At 36.2% G+C, this 21,722-nt stretch overlaps 1 protein-coding gene across 3 annotated transcripts in view; it reads left to right on the top strand.

Annotated features, from left to right (window-relative positions):
* Positions 1–21,722, top strand: part of TRAPPC8 (trafficking protein particle complex subunit 8) — a 77,886-nt gene that overhangs the window by 53,308 nt on the left and 2,856 nt on the right. For all 3 annotated transcript variants that reach the window (XM_025173937.2, XM_007439427.4, XM_007439428.4), the window contains 11 exons: positions 195–352; positions 746–1,185; positions 2,951–3,098; positions 5,230–5,326; positions 7,849–7,917; positions 8,014–8,054; positions 8,754–8,921; positions 12,287–12,388; positions 15,609–15,656; positions 18,047–18,192; positions 19,385–19,474. In XM_025173937.2, coding sequence (XP_025029705.1) covers positions 195–352; positions 746–1,185; positions 2,951–3,098; positions 5,230–5,326; positions 7,849–7,917; positions 8,014–8,054; positions 8,754–8,921; positions 12,287–12,388; positions 15,609–15,656; positions 18,047–18,192; positions 19,385–19,474 — 1,507 coding nt within the window. The remainder of the gene's footprint in view (positions 1–194; positions 353–745; positions 1,186–2,950; positions 3,099–5,229; positions 5,327–7,848; positions 7,918–8,013; positions 8,055–8,753; positions 8,922–12,286; positions 12,389–15,608; positions 15,657–18,046; positions 18,193–19,384; positions 19,475–21,722) is intronic.

The raw sequence follows: 21,722 nt of genomic DNA, 5'->3' as shown, positions 1-21,722 counted from the left end.
AATGAAGCTAGCTTGTCAGTAGACTTGATTTTTCTTTCTGCTTCTTTGCGGAAACCTTATTTTTTTCCAGTATCTGAGATACATCTTAACAATTTTTATACCTGCTTTAAATGGCATCTTAAAATTGCCATTGAAATTGTGGCTTAAACCACAACTAAGCTTGGATTACCAACATTTGCTGCACTTTGTTTTAGAGAAATATAATTCTAATGAAATGTCAGTGCGAGGGCGGCAAGATTTGGAAATCCAGGGCCCTCGCTTAAACAACACCAAAGAAGAGAAAACGTCTATTAAATACGGACCAGATCGACGTTTAGATCCTATTATTACAGAAGAGATGCCTTTGCTTGAGGTACAGTTCAACAGCTGGCAACATTTGACATGAATACTAGATATTTTAACAATTGTTTTCAGAATATATGAATCATCTTTCCACTTTTGATTTTTGTTTTCCACTGTACTTCACTTTCAAATTTGTATATTATATTCAAAGCCAGTGTAGTTCTGAAACGTGTTAGGCTAAAATAACATGTAAGTGTAAAATAGCACTATATGAAACTTGATCATTATGTTTTGTGGATTTTGGAATGACAAGAGACCTTTCTAAAATCAAGAATGTATTGGGCTCTTTTTTTTCCTTTTTCTCATTTTATGAATCTGTTAAAGTTGGAGTAGTTAGAGCTAGCATCTTGAACTCTGGAAGATAATCAAAATATATTGATCTGTTTCTTTTTTTAAAATGCAGGTGTTTTTTATAAATTTTCCAACACTGCTGCTTTGTGGAGAAATACGAAAGACATATGTAGAATTCATGAATGTAAGCCAGTGTCCCCTAACTGGAGTGAAAGTTGTCTCTAAACAGCCAGAGTTCTTTACTTTTGGTGGTAAAGATGCCGTTTTAACTCCACTAAGCCCAACAGCATCTGAACATTGCAGCGCTTATAAGACTGTTGTTACACATTCTACCTCTGTATGTTCACTGGTATCATCAGCTGTTGCTTCGGACTTTGGGGTTGGAACAGAAAGTCAATCTGAAATAATAGATGTCCCACTTCCTGACTCAGTTCTCTTCCCTGGAGTATCAGTACAGCTTCCCATGTGGCTACGTGGGCCAGATGAAGAAGGAGTTCATGAAATAAATTTCTTATTTTACTATGAAAGTATTAAAAAGCACTCAAAAATGTGGTAAGTTTTTTAAAACTATATTTTCTTCTGTTACCTAAGGACTTGAAAGTTGGTTAGAAGTTCTTCCAAGAAGACAGTTAAACAAAGGAAAACCATGTTTAATAAGCTGATACCAATAGAAGAGAATATGCGTAGCTTACGGTTGAACTGTGGAGTCCCTGGAGTTCTCTGAGGTTGGCTGTTTTCTTGCAAACGTTTCATTACCCGGCTAGGTAACATCTTCAGTGCTAGAATGGATTCCATTCTAGCACTGAAGATGTTACCTAGCCGGGTAATGAAACGTTTGCAAGAAAACAGCCAACCTCAGAGAACTCCAGGGACTCCACAATAAACTGATACTGATCTCTTTCAATTAACTATGTCTGAACATTTCTCCACAGAAAATACTATATGGAAAACTGTTGTGGAGAAAACCACTAAGTCAGTACTTCTTGATAAATGTTAAATAACTCTTTACAACTTTACTCCTCAAACTTTGAATGCACCTGCTTCTTAATATATGGGGCACAATTCATTTTAAGAACATAAATTATTGTGGTTCTGCAGGCAATAAAACTCTGATTTTCTCATGTGAATGTATTAATTTAAAATATGGAAAATTGGATTTAATATAAAATATTAGTGATGTGAAAATTTTGGAAGCGATCCAGAGAAATTTCTCTTTAACTTTGCTAATGAATAAATTAACTAGCTTTAATATTATGAAGCCCATAACTACTACTACTACTACTACTATTATTATTATTATTATTATTATTATTATTATTATTATTAACTGTATAAAATGAATCTACTAAAATCTTTTCATAGAGAATTATGGTTAGATTAGCTGAGAATTACTATAAAGTGGACTAGCTAAACATGGTCCCATTTGAACCAACTCTTTTGGACTTCCATGAGAGCCTGTTTGATGTAGTGGTTAAGGAGCTGGCCTAGAAACCAGGAGATGGTGAGTTCTAGGTCTCTCTTAGACATGAAAGCCGGCTGGGTGACTTTGGGTCAGTCACTCTCTCTCAGCCCAGTCCATCTCACAGGGTGGTTGTTATTGGGAAATAGGCAGGAGTATTAAGCTTGTTTGCCCCCTTGAGTTATATTATAAAAAAGGCAGGATAAAAATATGATGATGATGATGTACCTGACAATTTTTACTGTTCTTGTAATTTCAAGCAGATGGCAATAGCAGGAAGCTTCCTTGTGTAAAATACTAATGCACCACTTAAAAAGAAATACAAAACATTTGGAACTTTGAACACCTAGTAAAATGAGGGGCTGTTTGTATGACAGTATTTTGCATGCATATCAGAAAGCATGACAAATATCTAAAAATGCACTAGAAAGTGATTAATAATTATTCCATACTGTATACTTTATGCTGCAATGAGTGCTGGTATTGGAAACTATAATGTAAATGCTGATTGGACTCCCAGCTGCACAGAAAATCGTTCTATAAAAGTTCTGTTTTCAGTTCACAAAAATTGTATGGTGGGGGCAATGGAAATATGACCAGCCTGTACCATTCATATTATGTAATGTTTATACCTGATACCTTTTACACATGCAACTTCATCTTGTTGGGTATGTAAGAACTGTTGTGCATATGCTCTATTCAGATTTTGCAACAAGTTTTTGGAGATTCTTATAGTAAAATGAAGCTTAATTTTTTAAAAAAATGTTTGTAGCCTTAATTGTGAGCACCAATTTATATGATAGCTGCTGAATTGTACTTGAAAAAAATCTGACCCTGTGAGATATTTCCTCTTTCCAGTCACAGAGTATTGAGACACACTGCAGTTATTTGCACCAGCCGATCTTTGACTGTGCGAGCTACTGTGTATCGAAGCAATGCTCTTGAGGATGAAAAAGGTGAAGGTGACAATATGCTAGTGTTTGTGGATGTGGAAAATATCAATACTGTAAGTCTTCTCAGAATTGGGGAGTAAAATTGATTGCATTTTTAAACTAAAGCTTTTTGTCCTCTTATGAAATATCTATTTAATTCTTTAAAGTATTTAGAAAAAGTCAGTACTTTAAATCTTTTTCCTTCCTGAGGACTTCATGAAATTTGCAAATAAAAATGTGCTATATAGAGAAATCTAGAATTATTTTATCGAGTGTAATTTCCCAACCTCTTCTAATAGGAATTGCTGCTCATTACTACCATTATGTGTTTTGCCTTTTTTTTTTTTTTAACTGCTTAGTGTGTGCTTTGGGATTCAGATAATTAACTTTTGAAAGGTATCTAAATACACTTTTAAAGTGTCCCTGTACTATTCAGCTATCATTCATATAAAAATCCTTATTTAACAACTTTTTTATTTCTTTCTCTGGGATGAAGTCCAAATAAGTTTCAAACACATGCTCTTTTTCATCTCTACCTCATTTGATTTGCTGCAGAAGGAAATGAGCAACCAAACCTAGAGATCCTGTGTCTTTAATTGTCTAAGAATAAAACCTCTATAAAGCGAGTATATTCCTGCAGTGTAAAATTAAATGTTCAATATCCTGGTCCAGATGTCTGTTTTTAATCACAGGGGAGATGAGGAAGGAGTGGATAAGATCAGAGCTTATTTCTAATCTTCCCACAGAGATAATTCTGGTTAAAATACAGTGAGCTGGATAGATATAAACTTATTGGAAAAGGGGCTAGGACATGGGCATCAACAGGATTGTGCTGATGTAGAGGGCATAAAGAATGACCTTGAAGTACAGGAAGAAGAGCTGCTATCAAGGTGATGATCAGACAAGTGTGGCTTGAGCCCATTCCAAGAAGCTAATTTGAGTAAACGTCTTAGGCCCCTTCCTAATTCACACCATGATAAAGTGAGGGATGGGGGAAGCACATTCAGACTTACAAGATTCTGTTACTATAGCTATTCCATTAAAAATAGACCTGTATGGCATTGGTTTCTTAGTCTAGTCTACCTTATAGGGCTGACAGTTGGTTTTGACAAAATGATGAAAGCAGCGTTGATTGCAAGGTCCACCCCTTTTGTATGTGCATATGATATCACAATACACAATCCAAATAAGTGGGGCTTGCATCACAATGCTATAATACTGTTTTTGTCATTCTGACCTCTTCTTGCCCCCCAACAGATGTAAATAGCAAGTAACTTTTCTGTTTCCTTTTTCTCTTGATAAAATTTCAAAATCCCTCTCTGAAGAAGTGGGGGACCTACTGGAAGAGAAATTTAATATAGGCATCTTCTGCCAATCCCTTTCCCTGTGTACTTCCTTGGAAAGTACAACGTGATTGGTCTCAGTTACATCCTTTGAATTTTGCAATGAATACATTTATTTTGCTTTCAAACCCCAAGTGAATCATGAAATTTGTAATTGCAGCAAAAAGGTTCAACCCTTCCCCTTTTCTCTGTGAACATGTAATGAGCTATTGGTTCTTGCAATGCCACAGGTGCTGAGCAAATGCAACTTCATTGAATTAGGAACATTGGCTATTTATTTATTTATTTATTCAATTTATATAGCCGCCTATCTCAGACCAGTGACTCTGGATGGCTAACAATAATAAAAACAAACAATTAAAACAATACAGAAAATTAAGTATAAATACGGCCAAGAGATCTTAAAAAAACAGTGTCAGCACAATCATGAAATGGGGCTCTTCACACACTCGGGGTCCCAGGCCCAGGCATAAAGCAAGGTCTTCAAGGCCTTCCAAAAAGCCAAAAGGGTTGGGGCCATCCTAATCTCAGGAGGGAGGATGTTCCAGAGTGCAGGCGCCACAGCAGAAAAGGCAAATCTCCTGGTGCCCGCCAGCCAACATTCCTTGGCTGACGGGACCCGGAGCATGCCCATCCTGCTGAACCCGATTAGATGGGTATTTAAATAGCTGTATATGGCTGGTTTGTGAACTGTGCTGCTCTGATCTCCCCCCCCCCCCACAGGATTATGTGTAAAAATACCAGATATCTAATAAACAGCAGAATAGTTCTTTATTTTATAAAGTTTAGTTTTGAGATAAAATTTTATCTTTGGGATAAGATGAATGATTTGTATATCTCATTTTGATATCTCCCTTCTTAGAGTGAAGCTGGTGTAAAAGAATTTCATATAGTTCAAGTGTCTAGTAACAGCAGAAACTGGAAGTTACAAAAATCCATAAATCTCTCTGAAGACAAAGGTTTGTGAAATTTATAATAAGATAAAACAGTTGAAATTCTTTTTAATTAAATTGTCATAGGTTCAGGGATGGTACAGACCCAGGCAGGACACACAGACCAACATCCATAAGGAAGTAATTTATTACAAAAGTGATTTATACAAAAATAACCCCTGTTCCATGGTAACAGTGGTGTGATTTTTTTTAGAGTCTCTATTTCTGTACTAAAATCTTTATGCGTTTGCCTTTATCTAGATCTTCCCAGTGCTGTTTCTATGTTTATTTTTCTTACCAACTCATCTTCTGCATTCATATGCTAACCTGCAATTCTGTCTTCATCTTTCTAAGGTCTCATTCCTTAATCTGTTTCTCTTAGCCTGTAATTCTATACTTTGTTTTGCGTTCTTATTTCAGTACACTCCTTTATTCTAGCATGTAGCCCTTTCTCTATTTTTACTTGATAATTCTATCTTCTATTTCTATTCTCCATTTTCTTATGGCCATATATATCTTAGCTTTTCTGGAATCTTGTCCTAAAAGTACTCTGTTTTACCCTTTTGCCTAACTTATCCAGCCCCAACAAACGTCCCTTGAGGGTGCTATGTTCAGGGAGTTGCTGCTCTTCAATGCCTACTGCTGTCCTAATCTAGTTTGACTTCTGAGAAATGGATATACAGTTTGGGGACTCAGTAGCCTTTTCTGTTAATGATTGTGGACTGGTTCCATTTGCCCCCTGGCTGGATAATGTGCCCTCAGGCCACTCTCTTCTATTATTTTTTCTTCTTTCTTATTTCCTCCTCCTTTCTGGAAGCACACCACAGCCTCCAAACCCTCACCACCATCTTTTTCCCTTTCCTCTTCTGATGCAGCAGCCACCTCCCTTTGGAAGAGCCAAGCTTCTTTTTAAAATAGCCAGTCTCTTGCTCTAGCCTTTAAAAAGGCAAGTGCGTGAGATATTTTTTAAAAAGGTAAGCACATGAGAAGAAATTGTGTGAATGTTCTTGCTGTTGCAACTGTTCTCTCACAGATAGGCTTGGATCCTAATAACCACACGCTGAGTACTATTTTCCTACCTCCTTTTGGCTGCAGCCCCTTAATTATTTGGAAAGTCACTCTTGAAAGTTTGGTGACTCTATGCAATATCTATCTATCTATCTATCTATCTATCTATCTATCTATCTATCTATCTATCTATCTATCTATCTATCTTTGTAATTTTATTATAGTGTGGAGTGCTGTAAATCTGTTTGGGAATTGGTGGAGAAGTTCTATTGCAGAGTATTATAATCACTCAAATCAGAGTGATATTTTAACTGATTTTTATACATAGAATTGTCTAGTGTAACTTAATAAAAAGAAAAAAAGTTCAGCCATAGTTCAATTAGTTTAGATAGTACATTAATTTCATATATTACTATAACATTACTTAGACTGTGCTTATTACTATATTAATACTCTTTTTTTAGAAAAAGGACATAGGTTTTGCATGTTTACTGCCTAGAGTTGTAAGATCAGAGCTGTTAATAAATACAGCAAATAATTTTTAAAAATTTATTAATTTATAAAACAGCACAGTGATGAACTGGTTCCTATCTTCAGTATTAAAAATGGAAATATTGCAAACATTAAGATCTTTAATCACCAAGGTAAAAATCCAAAAAGTATTCCTTTCTATAGTATTGCAAACAATGGCTATTGAAAACAGTGGGTATGCAAACCTTTAAACATTTAAAATAATTTTTTGAATTTGAACTACATATAGCCTTTTTGTGGCATTTAACTCCAGTTTTTCTGGCAGCTGCTTGCATGTAACTATAGTATAACTGCAGTCCTATATTCCTTAGTAGAAGTATGTCCCACTGAAAATAGGATTGATTTTTGAATAGATGTATATAAAATGTCAACTTGTGGAGATTACACTGTTGGAACTGTTACTGATGAATCCTGTGTGTGGCATGCAAGTACACTGATTCTGATGTGAAGCTCCTTTTTTGCCATTTGACAATGTGGCAAAATCTGTTATATGGAGCAAACTGATACAGTTAGGAAAGAGCAATCATAATCCAAAAATCAAGTGTATTTGTTTGGAGACCGTAGCTTTTAAACCAACCACTGAAATTTTGCTAATATATCTCTCTAATCACATCCCATTTGTAGTTATGGTCACAAAAACACAAATAGTGCATTTTTTTCTTCCACTATTACTTCATAATATCTAGATGGACAATATCCTGAAAAATTCCCTTTTATTAGAGTTGCATCTATATTTTCTGGTATCTAATTGCACCTTAATGTTATTTAATATGGCTATACTTTACACAAATGATACATAGCGTGCATTTTTCTATAGCATTTATGTAATGTAATTTTTGTATACAGCATTTTTGTGAATTATGTGAATTAGGTATTGAAATAAATAATGCAACCTGTAGGAATGTATTTTCTTAATTTACCTTGAAACCTGTGTTTTGGAGGGACAGGTGGTTCATGTTAAAGTATTTTGACAAGAGAAGCAATTCATATTTTATCATTCCTTCTACCAGATATTAAACTGGCTAATAGAGAAAAAGGAAAACTGTGCTTAAAAGCAGTCAGATGCAAACAATCAGTAGGTAAATAACCAAGTTTTTTCTTTTTCATTATTTCATTACAATTAATTGTTTTCTCATTTGGGGGACTTACACTTTCCTTTCTCCTTTATTCCACAGAAAATTATACTTTTGCAGATGTTGTTTTTGGAAATGAACAGGTATGCATATGATATTTTGGTTTCATAAGTGTTGTTTAGTTTCATAAAGATTGCGACCTTACCTGAGAGAAATATCCTACATCTAGGGGGAAAATACATAATAGTTCTCAGTGACAAATTGCTAGCATCTGTGCAATATATAAAGCAACAACAAAAACAAAACAGTGAAAGATACATCTGATCTAGAAAGCACAGAAAACTTGATGAGTCTGAACATTTTTAAAATTAATAATCCAGTAGCATTTTCTTTTCTATCTGTACAAAATACAAAAAGACATACATACATTTAGAATGCATAAATGTGTGTGTATGTGTATGTACATGAGTTTAGAATATGTATATTCTGTTACTTACGTATTCTGTATAGAATGTAGTCAAAATCAATGTATAGATCTAAATCTTCCTCAAAAAATTGTTTCCTGCTTTCTCTGAAAATAAACTGCTCTTAAATTTAAAACAAAGAAACAAACAAAAAACAGTCCTAGCATGTTTAAAAACTGGCTATTTGGGATGTAGACAGATAGGATTGGAAGACAGGGATTAATTTTGCACTAAGGTTGAAATTATACTTTTTTTTAACTTGGTGAATGATTTTGAGGTACTGGTGAATCATCATATAAATGCACATCACAATATGTATTTAGAATTACACTTTTGTGGAAGTTTTCCAGATAAAATTGTGTTGTTCTTTTTTAATAGATAATCAGTTCAACCAGTCCATGTGCTGACTTCTTTTTCCGAAGTTTATATTCTGACTTAAAAAGAATACAGACTCAACACAGCACTTTGCAAGGATCTTGTGACAGTGCTATCAGACAGATACAAAAATGTAGTGAAGTGGATTTGAATATTATTGTACTTTGGAAGGTATGTATAACAAAACTATAGTAGGCAATTAATCTACTACAACTTAAAAAACTAAGCGTATAGTGCAGTAGAGATAGACTGTTAGTATTACAGTGGTACCTCTACTTACGAACGCCCCTACTTACGAATTTTTTGAGATACGACCAGCTCCGGTCCCAAAAAATTACCTCTACTTACGAACTCGCCTCGACTTACGAACCGGATCCGCGGCCATTTTCCGCCCGTTCCATGTGATTCGCGGCCATTTCCCGCCCATTCCACATGGTCCACGGCCATTTTTCCACCCGTGCCATGTGGTCTGCGGCCATTTTCCACCCGTTCCACGTGGTCCGCGGCCATTTTTCCGCCTGTTCCACGTGGTCCGCGGCTGTTTTTCCGCCCTGCCGCATGGTCCGCGGCCATTTTCTGCCCGTTCCATGTGGTCCACGGCCATTTTTCCGCCTGTTCCACGTGGTCCACGGCCATTTTCCGCCCTGATGCGTGGTCAGTGGCCGTTTTTCCGCCCCTGACGCGTGGTCCGCGGACGCTGGAACAGATTAACGGTAATTATATTGAACCTTATGGGAAAATTTACTTCGACTTGCGACCAACTCAACTTGCGATCAGAGGCACGGAACGGATTAAGTTCGTAAGTAGAGGTACCACTGTATTATCATAGACCAAGGAGAATGGGACAGTTTACAATGATTCCTAGGGAAAGTACTATCAGCCCTAGTGATGCCTAAAGATGACTTTTTTCCATATGAGATATCATTACAAAGAAGGCAGTGTTTTGTATCCACCCAACTTTTAAAATAAAAGGATCTGTCTTAGATGATGATCTGAACAGCTAGGCTACCTTTAGGGGAAAAAATCCTCTGTTCTTGATTGATCCCAGATAATTTTAATGTTTTAAGGTGAAAGAACTTTGCATTTAAATATTCTGAATCAAGTCTATAAAACTCCACTTTGGAGTGTGTGTATGCATGCATATGCAGCCTTTTTAGAATGGCCTGAATACCACATCTGTATTGATTTACTAAATTGATTTGTGCCTCTATGTAGTCTAAATCAATTTACATTTATTATCTCAACTTTGTTACTCTCAATTCAGGGCAGCTAGCACTACAGTGAAATTTGGTTCTCGTGACCAAATTTTAGCTTTATAAGCCAAAGTATTTATCTTTATTTTTTCAATGTATACCGCACCTTTTCATTCAACTGAAATTTGAATCTCACTCAACAAACGTTAAAGTACATACACAATTTGAAAAGTTGAGGCAAGCATGAAAATTAGTACTAAAATTGATTAACAATGAAAAAACCTTGTGAAAGAGATGCACCTTTACAGATTTTCCAAGCATTGAGAAAATGGTGGCTAAACATAACTTCCAGAGGAATGCATTCCATTACCTGGGAACAGCACTACAGAAAGCCTTCTCCTATGTGATAAATAAGTCAGCAGGAACATTTTTATAAGAGCCTCCTCTGGGGAACCTGATGTCCAGATAGGATTCATAAAAGGAGAGGCAGTTTCTTGGATAATCAGGTCCTAAGTTGCTTATGGCTTTAAAGGTTAATTTGCTTTTACTTAAATTATGTGCAGTAAACAATTAATGGTCAGTATGTGTCTCTGTGTGTATCAGTACAGATATCAGCAACAGTTAGCTGCTTTTTTCACATATTTCAAGCTAGCTTAATGTAGAACACATTGCAATAATAAAGACAAAATGAAACCAAGATATGGATAATTGTTGCCAAATAAGAGCAGTTCAGGCAGCTGGCATGATTGTGCAAATGTGGTTCTTGTGACTGCCTATGGAACCAATGATAGCTGAAAATCAAAGAGTATTTGTACACTGTGGATCTCCTCTTTTCAGGACAGGACAGTTCTATCCAAAACTGGTTAAACCTCAACTCTTGAGTTCAGTTTCCTGTCACCAAAAATATCTCTGGTTTGTCTAGATTTAATTTCAGCTTGTTCTTTTTTAATTAGCCCATTAATGAACTTAGGTAGTAGTCAAGGAGACTTACTGCTTCCTTGGCATTGGATGGAAAGGAACAGTACAACTTTAATTAGACTCCATTCCAAAGCACCAGATGACTCCTTTCATCAATTTCATGTAGATATTGGACAGGATGGGACAAGATGGAGTTCTGTGGTATACCTGTCCTGTTTCAAGCTTCAGACTTTCTCTCACAGTTGCTAAGTGAGAATAGCATTTTACTCAAGGCTGAGCAGATAACAGCAGACAGGGCTGTGTTTGATTAGCCTCACGTGATTCCTGGCTTGGTATCTCCTGAGGCTGACATTCCACAGGTTCACCTGGAGCAGCAGCTTCAGAGTCTGAGTCTGAGTCTGAGTCTGAGTCCTGAGCTGTGATTTAACCATAGGTTAATTAGCTTGATATTGAACAGTAATTCTCCAGTACTATCTTCTGGACATGGTCCAATAGGAAGACCAGGATCATAGGATCATCAGACCAGAATCATTGGGCCCTCAAGGCCCAATCCCAGGAGAGAGACCAGAAGAATATTGTGATAGATAGTACTGAAGGCTGCTGAGCAGGACCATGCTGCCCTGCATCCAGTTCCTGGGATGAGTCATTCACCAAAGTAACCATAGTAGTTTCAGTACCTCATCCTACCAAAACCCTGAGTGAAATGGGTAAAAAAATCAGTATAATCCAGATGCTGCAATGTCACCATTTTCTTGATCACCTTGCCCAGAAATAAAATGCTTAAGTCTAGCCTATAATTGCACAGATCTCCTAAGTGAAGGTAGGATTTCTACAGCAGAGAGCTTATAACTGCCTCCTTAGGTAGGGAGAACACGTTTCTCCCATAAGGAGGTAGTGATAATCTCATTTAACTATGGGTCTAGTCCCATTCCCATCTGATTCAATCAGCTAACAAGTGGTAGTCTACCTCCTTGATATTTAGAGGGTAAAAAGCATCCAAAATAATAGGTGAAGTATGGAAAGCCAGTACTGCTAATCTGTGTAGACACAAAGCCTTAGGGTTTGTTTGTTTGTTTTGGCTATTAATAATTATATCTGGAGAATTTTCTTTGTAAAATAACATTGAAGACATTTTCCAAATATTATAAGTATCACACTTTATTTATGTACATTTATAAGATGCCTCCAAAAGCAAATTTTCTTAACTTGCGTAAAGTTAAGATAATACAATAGTAAAAAATAATAGTAAAACTAGCTCAATAAAATACTGAAGCCAAGTATGACAGTATGTTTTGTAGTTGGATTGTATTTGTCTATTATTTTGGTAAATTCTTATTTATTAGTTAATATCTGGGGGAAAACACATACCTAATGTCTTGCAGAATTTAATGTGTTATGATCTATTTCAACTTTATCCTCCTACAGGCATATGTTGTAGAAGATAACAAGCAACTCATTTTGGAAGGCCAGCATCATGTCTGTCTTCATGCAGTAGGGAAAGATGCATTTTCTTTACCTCAAAAACAGGTATCATGGAAAATTTCACTACTGATTTTGTTTAGTAAATTAAGCAACATATTTCAAATGTTCTAAAATAATGCCTGGGTTTTAAAAAAATAACAATTCAAAATAACTGTTACTGTATTATACTTTTTTGTTTTGCAAACCACCAGTCTATTAGATTTTTAATCTGTTGCTGAAATCAATGCATTGTATGATTTCAGACCATATTAAGAATGCCAAAAATATAAATAAATAATGTTTTAGAACTTAAAAACACAAAATTAAAAATAGCCAGTAAAATCTCACACAAGACCACTGAAAAACAGGCGTAAATGAAAATTGAAGTACTGTATGTTTCTATAACATTTATGCCAGAGCTGGAAGCTGGAAATGAATTTCACTTCAGAGAAAAGTCAGTTTGTTATAAACTATAGAACAGCTTTACCAATGTGTTGGAAATGTAACCCCCAAAATTCTTAATCAGAATTCTTGATTTTTCAGTCTCAACATACCTGGTAGGTGTTGTTGGGGAAGACTACTGTAGAAAGTTAACATGTTGAAGCAGAGAAGTCTACAGTCTAAGTCTGCATTTATATCAAAATGACAAAATCAGTGTCATACAATTGTGATGCTAGCTCCCCCCCCTTCTCTACATATATGGGGAGCTTGCATCACATTAGTCCTTATCCCCCCTTGATTCTTCTGTGGACTACTTTGTGTTGAAGCTATTCTCTTGAATTTGATCTTCATGGTTCTTTCTTGTTACCATTTGATTTTGGCTTTAATTACTTTTAAGTTTGTTAAATGTATTATTCTGCTATGGATCTTCAAAGAGGCTAATTAAACAGGTTGAAATTAAACTTCACAACAGTATCAAATTGATACAATTTCAGTTTAAAAACAAACTGTCAATAATAATGTAGTCACCAAAAGAAAAATAGCAGAAATAGCAGATATAGCAGATATAAATGTTTCAAAGGTTACTGAAGTCCTCCAAAATATAATTGTTTTAAATTTGTATTTGAGGCTCAACAACAAGGGCTAAAGTAAATGGAGTTCCATATTCTTCCCATTTTAAAAATTATTCAACCCACTTTAGAACCAGTTTTTCCTGAAATTTAAACTATGAGTAGGGCTGTACAAAGAATTCTGAAGAAGGGATTTTTTAAGGCCTAAACATGATTTCTGTTCCAGGTTGCCTAGTGCCTCAAATAGGACTGTTTTTAAGTAGTCTATAATTTCTTAATAGTCCCATGGATTTTTCCTCTAAATTCAGCACTTTTGTGGGGGGTGCCTTCGAATCAGTCTTGACTCCTGGAGACTGACTGGACAAGTCCCTGCAGTTTTCTTGGCAAGATTTCAGAAGTGGTTTGTCATTGCCTCCTTCCTAGGGCTGAGGGAGAGTGACTGGCCCAAGGTCACCCAGCTGTCTTGATGCCTAAGGCAGGACTAGAACTCACAGTCTCCCACTTTCTAGCCTGATGCCTCAACCACTATATCAAACTGGCTCTAAACTCAATACTAGATTGGCTATTTTCCTGTCCTTTTATATAGAAGCCAACATTAGTGAGTTATTGCACATTTTTCTTACCCAACATTAGTGAGTTATTGCACATGGTCCAATAGACTCATAGTCTATTGGACCATGTGGATTAAATATCCATTAAATCTGTATTTGCATATTTATATAATTGCATATTTGACATATCTTTTGCACCAATGTAATATTATAAATTGATATAAATTGCATCAGTTATGTGGACTGCTTTGGAAACAGTTGACTTTGTCGGTAGTTGAGGAATAAAGTTCTAGGTATGGAATGAAGTAGTGGATTTGGAGATCGGTTTTATATTCTAATGTTTTATTGATTTTGCTGATATTGTTTGAGGAAGTAGTTGTACCCTAATCATACAACTGTAGCAACATAAAGCACCTAAAATAAAATAAATAAATCTTCCACTTTCGTAGAGGTACATATTTGCACATATTACAAGAGCTTAAGTACAATTTTTGCTTCATATATCTAAAGTTGCTAGAGTAGAAACACCACCTCTTGTCTGATACAGTATAAACATTGCTGGGTTGTGCTTCTCTGCTTACTTTCTATAGTATAGAAGGATACTGATAGAATAACTGTATGGCCTTACATAGTAAAACTGATAGTGGTTTGTTAGACAAGTTAGCCAAATGATGTCCTAGGTTAGTAATTTACAACTTTATATAGAAATTAAATAGAAGGGAGGCTTTGTTTCACAATTTTCTGTGTTGGGGCTGCTTTGCCTTTTGGATAGGTAGGTATGATGATGTAAGTTTCTTCTAGAGACTTTACTTTGGACTGGAATCTGATGCAGTTTACAGTAGTTATATGTAGAGTCACTCTGTAGATGTGTTTATTTCAGTTTACATGGCTGCTCATCTCAGCTTCATGACTCTGAGAAGCTAACCACAGCCGAAAAGCACAGTATCACAGCAAAATCCAGTATCACAATAAATACAAATTGGCAACCAAGGTAAAAAAAAGCCACCACAACCATCAGCACAACCATCCCACAGGCTCTGCCATACGTCCCAACCCCATGACCAGTGACAGAACCAAGGCCTTATGAAAGGCCGTCAGGGTTGGGCTGATCTGATCTCCAAGGGGGATAATGTTCCAAAGAGCTGGGCCATGACATATTTTTATATTTTAAAATATATTTAAAATAAAATAAGCTAAATAGAATCAGGCATTGATTTATCATTACCTAATCTGACTTAAATCCTAAATTCCACCTGTTCATCTATAAGAGCTTCTCTCTCTAGCTGGTCTAGGAATTTCTAATGCAGATATGTAGTATAAAGTTTACTTATGACACTCAGTAAAGTGATTGGTCTAAATGGCATGTGAGTTTTGTTCCCCCTTTTGTGAAAGGGGATAATGATTGCAAGCCCTAATCTTTATGCTCTTATCTTTATGGATAAAGAGAGTTGCAAGTGCAGGGGCCCACCGTTGTGAAATAGGTTTCAACAATTCTGGAGGAACACATAAAAATGGAATATGCTTAAGAGTGATCGAGGCTTATCTCTTGTGTTTGGAGTACATATATTGCTTCTTTCAATTACAGACACCAAATTCTGAGTCAAGTTTAAGAAAATGCACTTTGTTTTTGAAATGTTCCACCACTATCTTCACTATTTCATAAGACTATATTCTACACAGTGATGCTTCTTGCTGTAATCTATTTTTGTTTTTTATGTTTCGCAGGGCTTTAAAAAAATACTTGGGAATTCTGATTGGGATGACTTAGAACAGGTACTGAAATTCTGGGGAAAATACATTTGTATATACTGTTCATGGTCCATTTCCCTTACTGGTTACTTGTAGGTTAAGAAAGAATGAGGCCTTATATAATCATGGGGCAGGGTGCTGGGCAAATTTCAGTGTTTTCCATCATAACATGAGGGCTTGTTCAATATATGTGAATTCCTTGCTTTTGAATAATTACCTTGTTAATAAATTTGGTTTTTCAATCTGTTACCCACTACTTTGAAACGCATTAGCATTATTTTTAAAATGTTTAGTCTTCATGTGGAAATAGTTTCATATGAGATTGGCAAAAAATGGGATGTATGAATTATTTGCACTTGCACTATAATAACAACACTTTATGGAGTAGAGGCTAAACTGAACTATATGAAAGGTTATCCCAAATTACAGTTTGATATAATCATAAGTATAGAAGAGACAGAAAAAAAATGAAAAATGCTTTAACTGATCAAATTATTGGTTTCTCTGAAACCCTAAGTTGACACAAACTCTGCATGGTACAAAATTAAAGACAACCTCTTTCTGCAACTTTGAATGCATACTTATTATTTATTTGCTGTTGTTTACAGATACAAAATAAGAAAAAAACATAAATATGGCTGGTGTAGAAGTTTTGATATCCTTTCAATCAATATTTTGTAACACCACCTTTGGCAGAAATAACCACTTCCAAACATTTTTTGTGGTCAGCTAAAAATCTTCCTGTTTTTATTGGAATTTTTACCTCCTCTTCAAGTTCAGAATATTCTTAAGTCTTGTTGGCAGACTGCATGTTTGAAATCTATCCTCAGATTTTCAATAATATTCAAGTGTGGGGACTGTGAAGACCATTCCAAATCCATTCAATTTTTTGGTTGATTTGAAGGTATATTGCGAATCTTGTCTTACCCAACCTCTTTTCCTGATTTATATTAGCTTGAAGACTAAGAAAAATCTCCCTTAGAACTGCCTAAAAATTAGATCTGCTAAACAGAACCCACAGATCACTGCAAATGTCCTGCTAAAAGCTTTAGCTGACAGTGGAGTAGTTATCCATATGTCCATAATACAGAATTGCTTATGCGACAGTGATCTGTATGGGAACAATGTCAGAGGGTAACGTTTTTTCTGACTTCATCACAGACATCAATTTTTAAAATCATGCAGAAGAAATCCTTGATAACCTTGGAATGTTCTGGTTTGGACTGATTTTAAAAAATCCAACTCTTTAGCCACAACCATACAAGACATGTTTGGATAAAAAAGTATGGAGCATTTGAAATAAAAAACACTATGTCAACCACTAAACATGGAGCTGGTTCTATTACACTTTGGCAGCCAGTGCTGTCTAAACAAACATCATGGGTTTTTAACATTTTATCATTGTTAATTGCTAAGATACTTGAAATCTTTCTCACGTGTAACTGCATATGCATTACCAACCCTAATCCTAACCCTAGCCCTTCCCTTGCCTCCCCCATGTCACCCCAATTTAAATCCTACATCAGTTGAGCTGCTCTGTGCATCTGATGAAGTGAGCTGCAGCTCACAAAAGCTTATGCTTTTTAATAAAATGTATTAGTTGGAAAAGATGATACTGATTTGGCTACCATAGACTAACACAGTACTCTTCCTACAGTGATATCGATAATAAGTACGCATAGATATTTGCAGAAAGATAATTGTGTTTAATTTTGTACAATGTAGAGATTGTGCCAGGTTAGTGAATCATATGCACTGACCAGGAATATTTAAACGTCTGCATATAACTGAATATTTGCCAGTGGAGGTTAACCTTTCTCCAACCTGATGAAATGAAGTCTAGTCCACAAATATTTATATGATTTTTTTTTTAGTACTATTAACTGTACTGAAGGTCTAGAAATAAATAAGATAATGTATAAAATAGAAATCAAATAATTGCAGGTGGATATTTTTAGGGGAGTGTGCAGAATTTTAAATTTAAACCATTTTGAATTTATAAAGCACTTCATTTTGAGTTGAAAGCAGCTATTTCATATTAGAAACAGGCTGTTTCAATCATACTGAAAATATTTCATGCTTAAAAGAATGTTGTATTTGAAACTGAGCTCTTTTGTCCTTCAGACACTTCCAAAATGATTTGAATTTAAAGTGTTTTGCACATTATAGAGGCAGTCATTTAATTATGTGAATTTTCACCAGTACTCTGAAGTTGTGTCATCAGATATATGACCACACAGATACAGTCTTACACATTTTTGTATTTTTTTTATCTGCTGCACTTGATTCATAAGTAGAACCCACTGACTGACTTTTTCTCTCATTTATATGATATAATCTCCTTCTGTCATATGTAGAATTCTAAGTATTTCTTGAACCTAAATAATATTTTCTGAATACTTTTTATGTTACAGGAATCATCAGAAATAGGTCTCTCAAATCTTTTTCGCCCAGAAAGTACAACCGTACCAACCAAGCCATCTCTGGATCAGTTTTCCAACCTTATTAAAACTAGCCTTCATTATCCTGAAACATTTAATCACTCCTTTAATCAGAAAAGGTTTGAATATTTCTTCTTTTTACTCTAGACTATAACCAGCATCACCTTATAGCCGTTTTCCTTCCTTTTCAGAATTACGAATAAGGCATGAATTATGATAGTATGACATAACATTTCACTGCAGAACATACAGTATTATTTATATAAGTCTAACAGTGAGACCTCTTTTCTCCATTGAATGTGAACAAATAATTTGCTTAGGGAGTGGTTTGCTTGGGGACTATTGCTAAAGAAGTACATCTGTGCTGATGAGTTGGTAAGGATGAAGAAGAAGTTCCTTCTCTGGAGGGTTTGAATGCTATTTCAAGTACTGGCCCTAGCTTGATTCCTTTCTGAAACAACATAGAACACTTAACAAGAAAATCCACAATCAATTTCCTGGGCTGTTGCATTAAACTTATGGTCTGCAAGTCTTTCAAAAGACCTAAAATAACTTTCAGCTAACCTTCATGATACTTTCTGGAGTTACTTTGAAATCCTAATTTTTAAGAATTCATCGCTCTAGCTGTTCTGTTCCCTATCCTCACCTTAAGAAATACTTCCCAGGTACAGCTCAAACAGTAATTGACACAAGTCTTTGTATAAATATAAGATAGAAGTACTTTACTTCTTGAGAGGCTTGCAGTCAGTGGATTGAATCCAAAGTTACATTTGGGGGAAATTTTTCTTCAATTAGAAATATGTGCTGCAGATCCTTCCTTGCTGCTGTAGTCCTGTGCCTTCTGGGAAGCTGCTCAAGAGAGGCCTTCTGGGGCAGAATGGTAAATTATGCTAGGTGCTTTAAGCAGAGTGAACGAAAAATGCCACCCTATCCTTTTTTCCAATAGAAAATGCTTAGTGAATCGCAATTCCTTTTATGAATGTAAGAAGCCCTTCCCTTTATGGATGAACGTATCTAGATCTAACACATAGTGTCTTGTTTAAAAGAGATGTGCAAATTGGTGTTTGGTTTATATTTCAGATTGGAATTCTGATAGAAACCTGTCAAACAAAGTGTCCTTCCATTCATCCCCCAAGTAAAACATAGTTTTTCCCCCAGAATGGTCCATTTCAGTTTGGTGTTTGACTGCAGCTATGTACCCTGTTTAAAGCTAGCATTTTTCACTGTTTTTTAAAAAGGGGTGGTTGTGCTCTGCAGTTGATTTAGCTGATCAGTTGATCCAGTTGCGATTGATACAACTTTTCTTTGCAGCCTTTGTATAGTTCCAGTTACTCTTCTACTTTCAAATTGTTCTGAAGCTGATGTTGATGTGATAATTGATCTGCGACATAAAACAAGAAGGTAATTTTTTAAGTCTATAAGCCATTTATACTTGGAGAAGATTCATCAAATTAGATTCCTGGAGAAGATTTATTGGAGTATTATTTTCTCTCTGTTTCTAAGAAATTTAAATGGCAGAGCTTACCAAAGCATATTTCTAATTTGTATTTGATTTAATGTTGCTACAAGTTTCAGACTGGTGGAGTATCACATGGTGCATGTTTAGTTAGAACTAAGACTTATTGACTGATACACCTAAATCTGTGCAGCCGTGGCAAGGAGGGCCTTTGCACAACTTTGGGTTGTGCATCAGTTATGCCCTTTCCTGGATCAGGATGCCCTTCAAACAGTCACTCATGCCCTTCTTATCTCCCAGATAGACTACTGCAATGCACTCTACATGGGGCTGCCCTTGAAGAGTATCCGGAAGCAACAGCTGGTTCAGAATGCAGCCGCGCAGGCTATTTTTGGAGCCCCAAGGAGGGCCCATGTAACGCCACTGCTCCACGAGCTGCATTGGGTACCAGTTTGCTTCTGGGTCCAATTCAAGGTGTTGGTTATCACCTTTAAAGCCCTACATGGCATAGGACCAGGTTACCTAAGGGACCGCCTCTCCCCTATGACTTCAACCTGTCCCTTCCAATCACACAGAGAGGGCATGCTTTGAACCCCCTCAGTAAAAGAACTTCGATTAGCAGGGTCCAGAAGGCGGGCCTTCTCTACGATAGCCCCCACTCTTTGGAACATTCTGACCCCGGAGGTGCGATTGGCCCCCTCACTCCTGGCCTTCTGTAGGGCTTTGAAGACCTGGTTCTGCCGCTTGGCCTGGGGTGGGGAGGGAATACCTCAAGCATGGGGATGGCTAGCCCCATAGACGCCTCCTGTCTTCAGCCTCAGATTTGTCATCTTCTTGGACTCTCCTTCCCCTTTTTTAGTAATGCTTTTAACTGATGTTTTATGTATTTATACATATTTATGTTTTTAATGTTTGTTGTGAGTCGCCCAGTGTTCCCCCATCAGGGGGAGATGGGTGGGTGAGAAATTTAATAAATAATAAATAAATCTGCAGGATGTCAGCCTTAAGCTATTAGCCCAAACCCTTACTGGAATACCATTAATCTGGTGTGCTCAAGATTGGATTGCTAGTTTTAAATAAACACTGAGAATTGCTGATGATGCCTCCAGTTTACAAGGAAGCAATTGAGTAATACCTATTTTCAGTACAGTAATGGATAGTATGTTGGATTTAAACTGGAGAAGCCTGGGCTCAATCTCTAGTCAGCTTCGATTCCTAACAGTCTTGGCCCAGTTAGTGTATTTCAGCATAAGCTACTATTCAGGATGGTTAGAATAGAATGGGTGGGGAATTTCCTTGGAGGAAACAAGCATTAACAATATATAGCTGCATACAAACTTTAGGCACCCTGGTCAAATTTTATGTTTCAACGAATTTCTAAGTGAACAGAAGCTGACAACAGAGCCTATATATGGGACAAAACTAAACACATCTTCTTGCAAGTTTGAATGCATACTTAACTTTTATATGCAGCTGTTTACACATTCAAAGTAAGAAAACAATGGATATGGCTGGTGCAGAAGTTTGGATGCCCTCTCACCTGATACTTTGTAACACTACCTTCAGCAAAAATAACCAGTTCCAGTCATTTCCTGTAGCCAGCTAAGAATATTTCTATTCTTGTTTTTGAAATGTTTTACCACTGTTCCTTGCAAAATACTTCTAGTTTAGAAATCTTCTTAGGTCTTCTTGTGTGCACAGTTCTCTGCCAATTTTCGGTGTTCAAATCTGGGGATTGTGAAGGCCATTTCAAAGCCATTCCTCTTTTCTGAAATCACTTCATGGTCAATTTGGCAGTAAGTTTCTAATTGTTGTCTTACTGAAATATTCAGTCTCTCTTTCTGGGGATTGTGAAGGCCATTTCAAAGCCATTCCTCTTCCTTTTCTGAAGCCATTCCTCTTCCTTTTCTGAAATAACTTCATGGTCAATTTGGCAGTAAGTTTCTAATTGTTGTCTTACTGAAATATTCAATCTCTCTTTGACTTCAATACCTTCTCTGTCACATTTACTGTTTTCATATTTTAATTCTGTAAGAAACTGCACATTAAGAGGAAGTATGCATTCACACTTGTGTCAGCTTCTGTTCACATACAATTTGACCTGGGATGCTTAAGTCTTTTCATGCAATGGTACAGGTAGTCCTCGACTTACAACCACAATTAGGACCGGAATTTATGTCACTAAGCGATGTG

This window comes from Python bivittatus, unplaced genomic scaffold, assembly GCF_059951505.1.
Source record: "Python bivittatus isolate LINGU-HERP-01145 unplaced genomic scaffold, Pbiv_v1 ctg000840_np1212, whole genome shotgun sequence".
NCBI lineage: Eukaryota > Metazoa > Chordata > Lepidosauria > Squamata > Pythonidae > Python > Python bivittatus.
Note: the sequence above shows the minus strand (reverse complement) of the source record. Positions and strands in the feature narration are given on the sequence as shown.